We start from the raw sequence: 15,565 nt of genomic DNA on the forward strand, positions 1-15,565 counted from the left end.
GGACACAGCTGCTTCCAATGACTCAGGATTTTCATGAAAGGCCAACTCGTCCTTCAGCCTCTCAGATAGCCTCTGACAGAATTGGCTACAGAGAGCAGGATCATTCCACTCCGTATCCGTAGACCATCTCCTAAATGCAGAGCAATAGGTCTCGGCGGAGCGCTCTCCCTGCAGTAAACCACGTAATTTGGTCTTGGCCTGAGAGATTCGATCCGGGTCCTCATAAATAAGACCCAAGGCTCTAAAAAATCTATCTACCGACTGGAGGGACTGTGATCCGGTCGGCAGAGAAAAAGCCCCAGACTGGGCATCACCTTTAAAGGGGTTGTCCGGGTTCAGAGCTGAACCCGGACATACCCTTATTTTCACCCCGGCAGCCCTCCTGAGCCTGGCATCGGAGCATCTCATGCTCCGATGCGCTCCCGTGCCCTGCGCTAGATCGCGCAGGGCACAGGCTCTTGTGTTTACAATAACACACTGCCGGGCGGTAACTTCCGCCCAGCAGTGTGTTCGGTGACGTCACCGGCTCTGAGGGGCGGGCTTTAGCTCTGCCCTAGCCGTTTTACTGGCTAGGGCAGAGCCAAATCCCGCCCATCAGTGCCGGTGACGTCACCGGGGTTCCTGTCAGCCCCATAGAGAGCCCCGGTACGTCACCGGAACTCAGAAAAATGCCTTTGCCCTGCGCGATTTAGCGCAGGGCAAAGGAGAGCATCGGAGCATGAACTGCTCCGATGCTCATGTCAGGGGGGCTGCCGGGGTGAAAATGGAGGGATGTCCAGGTTCAGCTCTGAACCTGGACAACCCCTTTAAGCAATAAAATGATCACACCCACAAGTTGACTCTCATCCCAAGAAGAGTACGGACGCAGCTTAAAAAACAATTTACACAACTCCCTGAACAGAATGAAATTGTCGCTACCCCCGGAAAATCTGTTCGGGAGGGCAATCTTAGGTTCAGGGCAGGCCTGGTACCCACCACCGGAACCAGCTGGCTGTGGTCTCTGGATCTACAAGACGGTCGCGCGGAGGTCAGCTACCTCCAAAGACCGACCCTGAAGCTGTCCAACCAGTGCAGACATAGGATCCATAGCTGCACTGATCCGAACAAAATGACGTTTTTTGGTGGTTGATAATGTCACAAATACAGTGGAGGGGAGGGACACAGAACTAGGCCTCAAGGCTAGGGAGAGGGAAAAGGTCACCTCCTAGGAAGCCCCTAAACCTGGCCCTAACTCCTGTCAGTATGTAGAGACCCTGAAGGTGGGAAAATACATACGCCGGAATCTAGACCCTAGGAGCCCTGAAATGCCCTAGTGTCACCACCAGATATCTGAGAAGCTCTGACAGATGTTCTTCAGAACCTCCTACTTGAGGTTCCTTTTGTTTTGCTTTCTTTTTCTCATCTCGTTAGCCTCTCTCAGCTGTCATGTAGTTGCACTGATTGCATCCCTTTAAATCCCTTCCCATACTGCATCACTTTGCGGTTTATACAACTTCCTGGAGTGTGCTGATGCTAGAAGCTGTTACTACTGCATCCACAAGATAAGTCTGTTTTATTTATTTCTGTTTGCCTGTGGGCTTGATCCTAGGTGACCCTGACTCCCTCCGTATTAAGTGTAGGGAGCCGGTGGTCGTGTCCCCTCACTATTATAGGGTGTTCAGGTGCATACAGTCGAGGAACGAGGATATGCAATTTTCTACCATTGAGATTTTTGCATAGGCTGAGCAGCAAGGGAGAGAGCTAGGGCTCTTACAGGGCTTACCCTCCTGTTCCTTAGTTTTGGATCAAGTCAGTCGGATCTTCATTTGTGTCTTCTAGTTTTCTGTACACCTTCCGTGACACCTAGGTAGTGGCAGGGAATGAGACTACTGGTTCCTTCCCAGGTGAACGAACCAGCGTCTCCCTGAGGCCTAGTAACAACAATCACAGGGGAACAAGCAAATACAAAGAGCAGTACAACTTATCCTATAGAAAATGGATGAGCAGGAACACAGGTAAGGTCCACACACCAACTCTTCCAAATCCAAGTAGAGAATATCAACTGCATGGTATGAAGTGTGAGACCAAACTAAGTAGGGAAGCAGTAATGACCACGGTCTGCACCTGACAAGAGGTGTGGTCATTATCAAACCACAAAACTGAGAATCAAGAGACTGTCAGTTAACCTCACGTGCAGTCGGTTTCTCTGATCTTCTAACCTCTGTCACAGAAGGTACCGTGACATTTTGTCTGCAATTGCATTCAGTTGTTTAGTTTTACCGTGTGAGTGCAATGCGTTTTTCATGCGCGTGATAAAAAACTGAAGGTTTACAAACAACATCTCCTAGCAACCATCAGTGAAAAACGCATTGCATCCGCACTTGCTCCGGATGCAATTTGTTTTTTCACTGAAGCCCCATTCACTTCCATGGGGCCAGAGCTGTGTAAAAAACTCAGAATATAGAACATGCTGCGCTTTTCACGCAACGCAGAACTGATGCGTGAAAAAACACTCATGTACACAGACCCATTGAAATGAATGGGTCAGGATTCAGTGCAGGTGCTATGCGTTCACGTCACGCATTGCACCCATGCGGAAAACTCGCACGTGTGAAAGGGGCATAAAGGTCATTTTGCAATGAGAACAGTGGGCCACATTTATCAAGCTTGCCCGTTTTTGTTCTACCAATCAAGACGATGCAAACAGGTGATGGAAGGTCATATATTCATACAAAAACACAAAAATTCCTATTAAATTGACCCCTTAAAACTAATTTTTATTAATACGATTAAGGATACTTTCACACTTGCGGCAGAGTGATCCGGCAATCTGCATGCAAATGAACAGCATTTGTAGACGGATCCGCATGCAGATCCGTCTCACAAATGAATTGCAAGAACGGATCCACCATTTCTATTTTTTTTCCACATTTTTAAAGGTCTGCGCGTGCGCAGCCTGGAAGGACGGATCCGGCATTGCGGTATTTTTAATGCTGGATCCGGCACTAAAACATTCCTATGGAAAAAAATGACGGCATTCAGGCAAGTGTTCAGTTTTTTTGGCCGGAGATAAAACCGCAGCATGCTGCGGTATTATCTCCGTCCTGAACAGTCAAAAAGACTGAACTGAAGACATCCTGATGCATCCTGAATAGATTTCTCTACATTCAGAATGCATGGGGATAAAACTGATCAGTTCTTTTCGGGTATAGAGCCCCTAGAACGGAACTTTATGCCGGAGAAGAAAAACGCTAGTGTGAAAGTACCCTAAAAGGACCTAACACTACAGATCGCCTATCTAGTTATTCACAGGGTAAATAAGAGTAAATGAACAGAATACAGTTCTGATATTCAGAAAAAGGTCCGCCAGTAATAATTAGGTAAAGATGGGCACAGAGGTTCATACAGGCTCGGACTGGCCCACAGGGGTACAGGGGAATCCCTCGGTGGGCCCCTGAGCAATGTGGGCCCCTAGTCTCCCACCCCCTGCACAAGTGGCACATAACACATTAGATTTACTGCACTACATACATATATTCAATGTACAGCACCTCAACCAGCCTATGTTCATATAAAAAACTTGTTAGATTATTTATTATATTTGAATGTATCCGTACGGTGGGCCCTCAAAATACATTTTACTGGTGGGCCCTAGTTACCCCATTCCGACACTGGGTTCATATAAGGGGAGCCTTTGCCCTAATATAACCCTACTGAATCCTCAGCCCTGGAATGGCCCCTGAGGGTGGAGTCTCCCCGTCCTCGCGCCTAAAGCTGGCTGGCCCTAGTAAGCCCTAAATGGGTTCCCCTACTGCCTGAATCCTCAGCCCTGGAATGGCCCCTGAGGGTGGAGTCTCCCCGTCCTCGCGCCTAAAGCTGGCTGGCCCTAGTAAGCCCTAAATGGGTTCCCCTACTGCCCCAACGCATTTCTCCCACTTGGGTTCATCAGGGGGTCGTGTGGGAAAGAGTATAGGACCCAACAGATAAATCGATGCACTTAGATGCTAAAATCAATAGACAAAATGATACGTTAGGTCAGAAGGAGATTGGCACAGATCATGTATACATGGGACAATCAGGAACACATGTGGTACCCCAGAACCCATTTAGGGCTTACTAGGGCCAGACAGCTTTAGGCACGAGTACAAATAGACAAATACACAAATAGATCGGAAAAAAGTCACAAAAGTTAGAAAACTTCTGAATTAGTCTAAAAAGTCAAAATAGTCGCACAAAAAAAACAAAAGCCTCCAAAGCAGGCGCAATTTGAGTAGTAACAGCATTTTTAGACTAAAAACTGGTGAAAACACTTCTGTAAATGTGCCCCAGTGTTTGGTCTCAATGTTATCTGGTTCATTATTATTGTACAGTGTCATTTAATGATTCAGGTTTACATGCCCACCCAAAAACATTTACTGTAGATGATATGTCTGTATGCCTATAGTGTCTGTTTAATAGATTTTTAAATGTCTGGCAGATTTTTGCAATAATTTATGTTGTGTTGAAATAGTGGGGGGAAAAGGATATTATTATGTTTTGACATGTAAAACTCAACTTCTTTAGTTTAGATGCTTGCTGAAGGAAAAAGACAAAAAAAAAATCAGCTATTGCCACCAGGTGGTGAGAATGATAAGCTCTCAATGGGAATTACTGTGCCAAGTAATTTATACGATATATTGAGCAGCAAGCTATATACAATTTTTTTTCAAGTGGTTTGGCTTCATTTTGTGGATAAGATAAAGAGTAGCACCTGCCTCTTAACCCCTTAAGGACTCAGCCCTATTTCACCTTAAGGCCGAATGCACACGGCCGTTGTTCACGGCCGTGAGCGGTCCGTGGAACCGCGGCCTGGATTCCTGCTGAGAGCAGGAGCGCACGGCGTCATTGGTTGCTATGACACCATGCGCTCCCTGCTGCCGCCGCAATACAGTAATACACTGGTATTGCCGCCGCAATACAGTAATACACATGTGCATTCGGCCTAAGGACCAGACCATTTTTTGCAAATCTGACCAGTGTCACTTTAAATGCTGATAACTTTAAAACGCTTTGACTTATCCAGGCCATTCTGAGATTGTTTTTTCATCACATATTGTACTTCATGACACTGGTAAAATGAAGTAAAAAAAATTTCATTTTTATTTATAAAAAAATACCAAATTTACCCCAAAATTTTTTAAAAATTGCATATTTCCAAGTTTCAATTTCTCTACTTCTATAATACATAGTAATACCTCCAAAATAGTTATTACTTTACATTCCCCATATGTCTACTTCATGTTTGGATCATTTTTGGAATGATATTTTACTTTTGGGGGATGTTACAAGGCTTAGAAGTTTAGAAGCAAATCTTGAAATCTTTCAGAAATTTTCAAAAACCCAATTTTTAAGGACCAGTTCAGGTCTGAAGTCCCTTTGCGAGGCTTACATAATAGAAACCAACCAAAAATGACCCCCTTCTATAAACTACACCCCTCAAGGTATTCCAAACTGATTTTACAAACGTCGTTAACCCTTTAGGTGTTGCACAAGAATTAATGGAAAATAGAGATACAATTTCAAAATTTCACATTTTTGGCAGATTTTCCATTTTAATAATTTTTTTACGGTTACAAAGCAAGGGTTAACAGCCAAACCAAACAATATTTATGGCCCTGATTCTGTAGTTTACAGAAACACCCCATACGTGGTCATAAACACAGCTCAGATGGTTATAAGGGAAAATAAACATGGTTATAAGGGAAAATAATAGCATTCTGACTACAGAATGCATAGTATAATAGTGCTGGAGGGGTCAAAAAAATAAAAAAGTTAACTCACCTTATCCTCTTGTTCGCGTAGTTCGTTCCCGGTCTGTTCTTTGCTAGCTGTGGGCTTGGGCTGAATGACCTGTGGTGACGTCAGATCACATGCTCCAATCACATGGTCCATCACCATGGTGATGGAGCATGTGATCTGACATCACCACAGGTCCTTTAGCCCAAGCCCACAGCTAGCAAAGAACAGACCGGGAACGAACTACGCGAACAAGAGGATAAGGTGAGTTAACTTTTTTATTTTTTTAACCCTTCCAGCACTATTATACTATGCATTCTGTAGTCAGAATGCTATTATTTTCCCTTATAACCATGTTATAAGGGAAAATAATACAGTGAATAGACTGTCACCTAGAACCCATGCGTGAAAATCGCACCGCATCCGCACTTGCTTGCGGATGCTTGCGATTTTCACGCAACCCCATTCATTTATATGGGGCCTGCGTTACGTGAAAAACGCAGAATATAGAACATGCTGCGATTTTCACGCAACGCACAAGTGATGCGTGAAAATCACCGCTCATGTGAACAGCCCCATAGAAATGAATGGGTCAGGATTCAGTGCGGGTGCAATGCGTTCAACTCACACATCGCACCCGCGCGGAAGACTCGCTCGTGTGAAAGGGGCCTAAGGGTACTTTCACACTTGCGTTTTTCTTTTCCGGCATAGAGTTCCGTCACAGGGGCTCTATACCGGAAAATAACTGATCAGGCATATCCCCATGCATTCTGAATGGAGAGTAATCCGTTCAGTTTGCATCAGGATGTCTTCAGTTCAGTCGTTTTGACTGATCAGGCAAAAGAGAAAACCGTAGCATGCTACGGTTTTATCTCCGGCGAAAAAAACTGAAGACTTGCCTGAATACCGGATCCGGCATTTTTTTCCATAGGAATGTATTAGTGGGAGACCTCTCCTGCATAACGGAAACCGGACAGATCCGTTATGCAGGCCATAGATTTCTATTATGACTGAATGAATAACGGAATGCCTCTAAAGGCATTCCGTTATGCATTCCGTCATAGAATTGCGTTATGGTCCATGGTAACAGAATCCAAACAAAGCGCAAACGAATTTCATAACATGAAATTCGCTCATCCCTATTAAGGAGTGTGTGCATATACAGTACCTTGAAAAAGTATTTATGCTCCTTGAACTTTTCCACATTTTTTCACCTACAAACTTAAATGTATTTTTGTGGGATTTCATGTGATTGACCAACATGGAGGGGATGGTGTGTTCAGGGTGATGTGTAGTGTTAGTTTTCTGCCACACATAGCATTCTGCATTTAGGCCAAAAAGTTCAACTTTGGCCTCATCTGACCAGAGCACCTTCTTTCACATGTTTGCTGTGTCCCCTACATGGCTTGTAACAAACTACAAATGGGACTTCTTATGTCTTGCTTTCAAAAATGGCATTCTTCTTTCACCTCATCCATAAAGGCCAGATTTGTGGAGTACATGACTAATAGTTGTCCTTTGGACAGATTCTCCCATCTGAGCTGTGGATCTCTGCCGCTCCTCTAGAGCAGGGATCAGCAACCTCCGGCACTCCAACTGTTCTGAAACTATAACTTCCAAAATCCTCCTTTTACTTCTATAGGAGTTAAAAGAACAGCCAAGTAAGTGTGAATTCTGGGAGTTGTAGTTTCACAGCAGCTTTAGTGTCGAAGGTTTGTGATCCCTGCTCTAGAGTAACCATGGGCCTCTTGGCTGCTTCTCTAATTAGTGCTCCCCTTGCCTGGGCTGTCAGTTTAGGTGGATGGCCATGTCTTGGCAGGTTTGCAGTTGTTCCATACTCCTTTCATTTTTATAACCTAACCATTTACACTTCTCCACAACTTTTTCTCTGACCTTTCTGCTATGCTTCTTGGTCTTCATGATCCTGTTTGATCTTTAATGTTCTCTAACAAACCTCTGATGCCTTCACAGAACAGCTGTAGTTATACTGAGAATAAATTACACACAGGTGGCAATAGATCACACTGGACTTTTTTAGAGGTATCAGAGTACAGGTGGCTGAATCCAAATGGATGCCACACTTTTCAGATTTTTGTTCATTGAAAATTTTGAAAACCATGTATCATTTTCTTTTTACTTCACATGTACTTGCTACTTTGTGTTGGTTTATGACATAACATTCAAATAAAATACATTTAATTTTGTGGGTGTAATGATATATAATAATTATTATATAAATATATATGTATGTATCTTTCTTTTGAAAAAATAAAATATATATATTCATTTGTTATATAAGTTGTAGCAACCTCTTGTCCTGAAGTTTTATTGCTAACTGTACCTGTGTGAATGTTACAAAGGTATGGACCTCTATGTTGCCGCATATGGAATACTTAGCTGTCACTGTGACATCAGAGAGGCAGCATCACGTGACTGTCAGTTTACTTACCTAAATCTCTTGAACAAGTGAGGTAATGAAGCTGCAGACACCACAGTCAATAGGATCAGCAGTTTTGTTTCATTGACTCCAAGGCAAACAAATGTGTCATTGAGACCTTTGTTATTTGCTGAGCTCTTCTGTGCACACAAAACAATAAGCAGAGTCAGCTCATAACCCCCTTTCTGCTCCCAGACCCCCCCCCCCCCAAAAAAAATAAAAAAAAAATAAAAGAATTCTAATTTGCTTTTGTACTTGATATGAGCTCTAGGCTGATTCTCTGTCTATCCTCTATTCAAGTTAGACCACACCTAAAAAAAAAAGTTTAAAAAAGAAAGTTTAGTGCAAGCAAATCTATGGAGTATATATTAGTGGGGAGGGGGTCTGGCTCAATATCAACGATCCCCTTCAGAGGCACAGTCACAGTGTTCCTGTGAGTAATTCTTGTGTGGTGCTGTTCAGATTTGTTTAAATTAGAATTTTTTTTTTTATATTTTATATATTTTTGCATATTTTGTTAACATGTGTACTTCATATATATGTATATATACACACACACACACACAGACATATAGATGCAGTTACAGTAGCATTACACCCAGATAATAAACATGCATCTATACTTATTTATTACGCTACATTTACACACACACACACACACACATATAGATGCACTTACAGTAGCATTACACCCATATAATAAACTTGCAAGTGTATATTAAGATGGATATTCTGTGCTGCCATGTATACTGATGGAGATAGTGAGTCCTGTAAAGACTGAATGCAGCAGTAGTGGACATGCATGACCACCACTCCATTCATACAGGGGTATGGTGGAACTCCCATTCTAATGTTTAGTGAGGTCACTCCAATCAGACACTTATCACTTGTGGATTGGTGATCATTGTTGATTATGGGAAAACCCCTTCACGGCAAGCGGCACAATATATCTAGCATGATACATATAACAGTGTGTACGGCTGATAATTTATTTTTCTGTAATACTCCATCAAGCTAACTTCATTGCTGTCACATTACACTACATGAAAGGGTCACTGTTTCATAAAACATTTGACATGTTTGTGTAGGTTTGGGTGCAGAGACCTCCACAAGCAAAGTGCCCCTCTGGCTCACATTGCCTTTTTTTTTTTTGCTTTCCTTATGGATCCATGTCATTTGAAAGCATTTTTTTAAGCCAACAACACAAGTGAATTTCGTAGGAAGAAGTTGAATAAGTCCTTCCTTTAGATTTCACATTCCTCTTGAATCCACTTTTGACTTTGGCTCAAAAAAACACATAAAAATCTGCTGCATTCTTTCAAAAAAAATCACTGGGTGGTAAATCACCTTTATGATGACCAGGGGCATAACGAAGAGCTCATAGGACTCAATGCAACTGTTCAGCTGGGTCTGTGAGCTCTTAGTTACACCCCTTGTCAGCATAAAGGTGTTTCCAGCAATTTTTTGGGAAGAATACAGCAGATTTCTTACGCAGTTTTCATATTCTGACCTCCCTAACTTTTTTATATTTACGCCTAGAGCTGAATGATGGCTCATTTTTTGTGGGGTGATCTGTAGTTTCTATTGATACCATTTTGAGTATGTATGACTTTTTGATCACTTTTTATTCAATTTTTTTGGGAGGTGAAGAAATGAAAAAACTGCGAATCGGACATTTAGATTTTTTTTCCATTACAGCATTCACCATACAGGATAAATACATTTATATTTGAATAGTGGGATAGGGGGTTATTTAAATTTATATATATTTTTGTATAATTTTAAAAACTCCTTTATCCCTATTCCCTAAGTACCTAGGGAACTTGAACATGTGATTGTTAGATCACAAGTCCCATGGAATGCAATGAATTACCATTGCAGCCTATGGTAGTTTTATTATATTCCTTAAGAACTATCGCTGTGGTAGCCACGGAGCCTTTAGAAGGCTTGAGGCTACCTTAATGAACAAACAGCTCCCCTGATCTCAGTGGGGGAGATTCTGCTTGGGCCCCGGGAGTGCAGCATTTCAACTGTACAATTCACTGCAGCATCTGAGGGATTAAAGAGGACCTTTCATGTTCTTTTGATAAGGGAGATATATACCTGTACTTGCGGGGTACTCACCACTGATGCTGCCACCCTGCTTGATTTTTTAAAATATGCCTTCTATGCCCCTTGTGCCCCGCCGGATTTCTCCCTCTCAGTATGCTAATACTGAGCATCGGAGCAATGAGGAGGAGACTGAGTCTTTCTCCGTGGGCGTCTCCTTCTCCCTGGCTGTAGCGCTGTCCAATCGCAGCACAGAGCGTCACAGCCAGGGAAGCTGTGACGCTCTGCGCTGGCTGATATAACATCCAGCCAGCAACCTATTGAAGATGGGAGTAAAGTATGGCATCTAAGAAAATGTTTTCACTTTTGTTAAATATTACTAATTGTGACAATTTAATTATTGCAAGTTTCTTAAAGATTCACCAACATGTCTCACACTGGAGCTCAAGGAAGCATTGGTAGCCACACTGCCTTGGGTCTGCAGAATTACAAGGTATATACAACAATAATGATGTATAGTATTACATTTCTGAAAATAAAATCTTCTATTGCCGTAATAAAGAGCATTAGTTACAAGGGTTTTCCGGGCTCCTGATATTGGTGACCTATGCTCAGGATAGGTCATTAATATCTGATCAGTGAGGGTCCTTCACCCTGCACTCTCATTGATCAGCTGTTTCCTGCATCCCGGACTAGCTTTTGAATGAAGCAGAAAGAACAGCTTTATTTCAAGTGTAGCAGCCCTGCTGGCTTACTGCAGCTCCTCTCACATTAAAGTGAATGGGAGCTGAGCTGAAGTACCATGTATGGCCACTATACTTTGAATGGAGCTGTGCTTCCTGTTTCATTCAAAGTGCTAGTTCCAGTGCTGAAGGCTGAGGGAACAGCTGATCGGTAAGGGGGGTAGATGACAAGCCCCCACTGGTTCTAGTAAGAAGCAGGGCGGCACTACCTTCTTTAAATTCGCGGTGCACCCACTGATCAGATATTGATGATGTATCTTTAGGATAGGTCATCAATATCAGTAACCTGAAAAACCCCTTTAAATATCATGATTGATAGTATTTTGGTACACTATTAAATAGGCATTATACTTTGAATAATTCAATATTGCAAGTGAACACAAGAAAGTTGCATCTTATGTGTTATTTTTCTCCAGTTTTACGCCACTTTTTCCCTCTGTATCTTGAAATTTGCATTCACCTTAAATTAACTGCTAAAATCTGTCTTAAGAGACTATCCGTGTCAGCAACTCACTGAGGGATCCGGTTACATGCTTCCCATTGAAGTCTATGGAAAGGGGAGGCAGAGTGAGCTACTGGAGAGGGATAAACACTTGGAGATTGTGCTGAAGTCTCTAGCAAGTTTTCTATCTCACCTCAGTACTGAATTCAGTCACACTGCTCAGTGCCGTGGTATAATTTCCTCCATGCTGCTACTGCTTTTGAGGGTGTGCTACAGATACTGGATAGGTCATCAGTATCTGAATAAGGGTCCATTCACACGTCCGTATGTGCATTTTGCGGAACGCACATCGCCGGCACTCTCATTGAAAATGCCTTTTCTTGTCCGCAATTGGGAAAAGAATAAGACATGTTCTATTTTTTGCGGAGCGGAAGTGCGGATCTGCAAATGTGGATTGAAAATGAATGGGTCCACACCTGTTCCACAAAATTGCGGAACGGGTGCGGACCCATTTTGCGGATGTTTGAATGGACCCTAAAGGGGGTCCAACACCTGTGAAACCCACAAATCAGCTGCTTGAGAAGGCACTGACGCTCACAGTAGTGCCATAGCCTTTTCTCAGCTCACCAAGCACACCGGCAGTGCTTGGTATCGCAGCTCAGCCCCATTCACTTCAAAGGGGCTGGGCTGCATCTAGGACATGTGACCAATGAACGCAATGTCACATGGCCTAGGCAAAGCTGTAAGAAGGCTGCAGCGCTACTGCTGATCGGCAGAGGTCCCTGGTGTCAGACCCCCGTTGATGAGATACTGATGACCTATGCAGAGGACAGGTCATCAAATAAAATATCTTCCAGAAATCAGTATATAGAGGTGGATAAAGGTAGCTTAATATCCACACCTGTTCTGCTTCCATTTTCTTACTGCTATTTATGCTATTTACAGCTGATATGCTACGAATATGAAAATTTCCAAGGCCACAAGGTAGAATTTAGCAGCGAGTGCAGAAACTTGTGTGACCGAGGTTTCGACAATGTGAAGTCCATTCGAATTGAATGTGGACCGTAAGTTTCAAACACCTTAACCCTTTATAATATAGCTTATAAGTAAAATATTTCCCTGTGAAAGATCACATTTTCTTAGATCTCTGTATTGTGCCATTCTGTTGTTCCTCCTGAAAATGTATGTGACTGGGTGTTACCGTTCCCTTTCTCACTAAGGTAGGTCTTTACACAATCATTCACAATCAACACTTGATTGAAAAGTATCAGGGTATGTGGGGTCATGCTCCTTTGACAAGAGGAATGATGATGCAGAGTTTTCGATTTAAGGTACATTCCCACAACTGTAGGTGGTCCGAGCCGGTATTGCAGACCGCAAACAGCAAACACCTATTGACTTGAATTGGTCTGCAATCCTCCAAGTACCGCATGGTGCGGAACGAATGTATGGATCTGAAGCCCCCGGAAGCGCTTCTAAATTGTGCTTCCACACCGCAAAAGATAGGGCGTGTCCAAGCTTTTGTCGTATATTGCGGATCGCTGAACCATTCAGGTGAATGGGTCTGCACTGCAATATGGGATTCACACGGCATTGCAAACTGCAGCACCGGCATAGACGGCTTACATCGTGTGAATCTACCCTCATTCTTACATTTCCAGGAGGAATAGTAGAAGACAAAACAACAAATAGTTCAAAGAAACTTACTCCACATTTGTTATATTGTGAGAAACAGAAGTATTTACTACAGCAAACATGTCAGGAGAGATGACAATACATTATTATATATCAGAATTGTTCAGTTTGTTGGCAGGAACAGTCAGAAAATAGAGGTTTTCTGAGATTCTGATATTGATGACCTATCCACAGAATAGGTCATTAATATCAAATTGGCAGTGGTCTGACAACTGGGACCCCAACCAGCGACCACCGCAGCCTCCTTGCAGCTTACCAAGCACATCACTGTCCATTGGATAGTGGCTGTGCTTGGTATTGCAGTTCAGTCCTGGACCCTTGAATGGGACTGAGCTGTGCCTAGACCCTGTGATTGATGAATGTGAGGTTACTGGCCTAGGCACTCACCAGAGCACCACAGCCTCTTCAAGTAGCTGATCATCGGGGGTGCCAGGAGCTGGATAGAAGGACAGACCGTCAATATCAGAATCTTGAAAAACCCCTTTAAAATGTGACAAATGTATTCCGAAGTGCTGTCACATATTTTTTAGTCTTTAGTCTTATGTCATATATCACTTCAGAAATGTGTTCCAGCTGAAGCTAGATGAGCAGTCATGTCTAACCTATTAAGATGGACACTATAATTTTGGAGGGGATACTTCAATGTCTACTCTATGGTTCAAATTCACAGCTGGGTCGCTTATGAACAGAAAGATTTCACTGGAGAGATGTTCATTCTGGAGAAAGGGGAATACCCTCGCTGGGACTCCTGGTCTAACTGCTTCCGTGCAGATAGGATCATGTCCTTTAGACCAGTCCGTATGGTAAGATCTATACTACAAATGAAATCATTGAAACAAAGAGCCATCCTATTGTCATTTCCTCACAACCATTGTTTAGTATATGGTTTGTAAATTTAGGGTTCAAGGGTGTATGCTGTATGTACCACAGTGTTCCCACCTTCTTGTCCATGGTCAAAATACTGTAGACATGCCGTTCTTCCCTGTTCCATAGGCATCACACAAAATTAGCATGTAGATCAAAAATTCACATGGCCAAACTCACCTACCAGAGGAGAGAAGGGATGTTAATAGGCAGTGGTCAAAATGGTAAAAAAAATAATTCCAAATATAAATTGTTCTGCCTTATAATGACTTCTTATTGAAACTCTCTTAAATTATAGGACACTCAGGACTATAAGATCTCTCTCTATGAATGTGTCAACTTTGAGGGCAGGAAGATGGAGGTCTGTGATGAAGATATCCCCAGCTTGTGGTCTTATGGATTCCAGGATAGAGTTGCCAGCATCCAGGTCCTTGGAGGAACGTAAGTGTTTGAAAGTGGACTAATTGTAATGATGCTCGGAACGTTTTGTATTACATTTGCAAATAAAAATTCTAAATTGTTCATTAAGACACCGACCCTGCATCACAGGAGATCGGCTGAGTGTTTAAAGGGGTTTCCAGCTTTTTTTCCTTTTTTAATTTGAACCCCAGCCTGCAGTACTTGTGGAAAAATCCATACTCACCTGCTCTCTGCTACTCCCTTCTGGCTCCCTTCACTGGCCTTCAACACCCCCATCCTGTAAACCTTCTAACAGACAAGGCCAAGTGCTCCAGCCAGTGACTGGCCTCAGAGGTGATGTGTCCCCAAGTGGCCTGCTATTTGGGGACATATCAGTGCTGAGGCAAATCATTGGCTGCAGCCGTGCACATGACCCTGTCCATCCTGAAGTGTACTTTAGTCACATCTCAGACTTGTGGTTCAACTGGTAGAGTAGTGGTAGGCATCACTTCATTCCCTGTCAATAATAAGGAACAACTATGAATCAATAGGGTATTATATTGCACAATTTAGTCTATGGACTGAACTTATCTTCTTTGTATTGTAAAAAAAAAACCTGTAAAGTTACTGTATATTAATTATAGAATGTATCTAATGTGTTTGTCTAGATGGGTCGGATACCAGTACCCTGGTTACAGAGGCTATCAGTACTTAATGGAATATGGACCATACAAACACTGGAACAATTGGGGAGCTAACCAGCCCCAGATTCAGTCTATCCGCCGAGTAAAGGACATGCAGTGGTACAAGAGAGGACATTTTGAAGTTGGAAACTAAGGAAGCATTAAGGATAAGACACGAAACCTGACTGACGGAAGAAAGGGGCTTGTTTCTTTTTAATCTTTGAACCATTCTCTGTATATTGGAAAGAGAGAGAGACGACTGTTGCTTAATTTATTTGTCTACAAGGTCATTTTTTTTATTGACGGCAATTTTTGGTTTTCTGACATGTTCTCCTAGCTGCTAGTCCAGCAATTACTGTATATAATGGGGTAATCCTCTCACCAAGATCGCCCCCAAGGGCAAAAGTGGGAATGTTGAACGTACCACCTCTTTCTTCTCTGTGCTGGATTTTCAAGAGCTAGCTTTACCCTCTTAGCTAAATACATACTTTGTCATATT

At 42.7% G+C, this 15,565-nt stretch overlaps 1 protein-coding gene across 1 annotated transcript; it reads left to right on the forward strand.

Annotated features, from left to right (window-relative positions):
• Positions 1-10,667: 10,667 nt before the first annotated feature.
• LOC122932354 (beta-crystallin B1-like) lies at positions 10,668-15,220 on the forward strand. The gene is made up of 5 exons (XM_044286719.1): positions 10,668-10,733; positions 12,371-12,489; positions 13,791-13,923; positions 14,283-14,425; positions 15,052-15,220. Exons 1-5 carry the CDS (start codon positions 10,668-10,670, stop codon positions 15,218-15,220), a joined length of 630 nt encoding a protein of 209 aa, XP_044142654.1.
• The last annotated feature ends 345 nt before the right edge of the window (positions 15,221-15,565 follow it).

Source organism: Bufo gargarizans, chromosome 3 (genome assembly GCF_014858855.1).
Source record: "Bufo gargarizans isolate SCDJY-AF-19 chromosome 3, ASM1485885v1, whole genome shotgun sequence".
NCBI lineage: Eukaryota > Metazoa > Chordata > Amphibia > Anura > Bufonidae > Bufo > Bufo gargarizans.

Excerpts from the sequence above, each read along its gene's own strand:
- LOC122932354 (XM_044286719.1), top strand. The coding sequence starts at position 10,668 with ATGTCTCACACTGGAGCTCAAGGAAGCATTGGTAGCCACACTGCCTTG. Across the intron at positions 12,490-13,790 it reads ATTCGAATTGAATGTGGACC|CTGGGTCGCTTATGAACAGA; the intron begins GTAAGTTTCAAA and ends TCAAATTCACAG. Across the intron at positions 14,426-15,051 it reads ATCCAGGTCCTTGGAGGAAC|ATGGGTCGGATACCAGTACC; the intron begins GTAAGTGTTTGA and ends GTGTTTGTCTAG.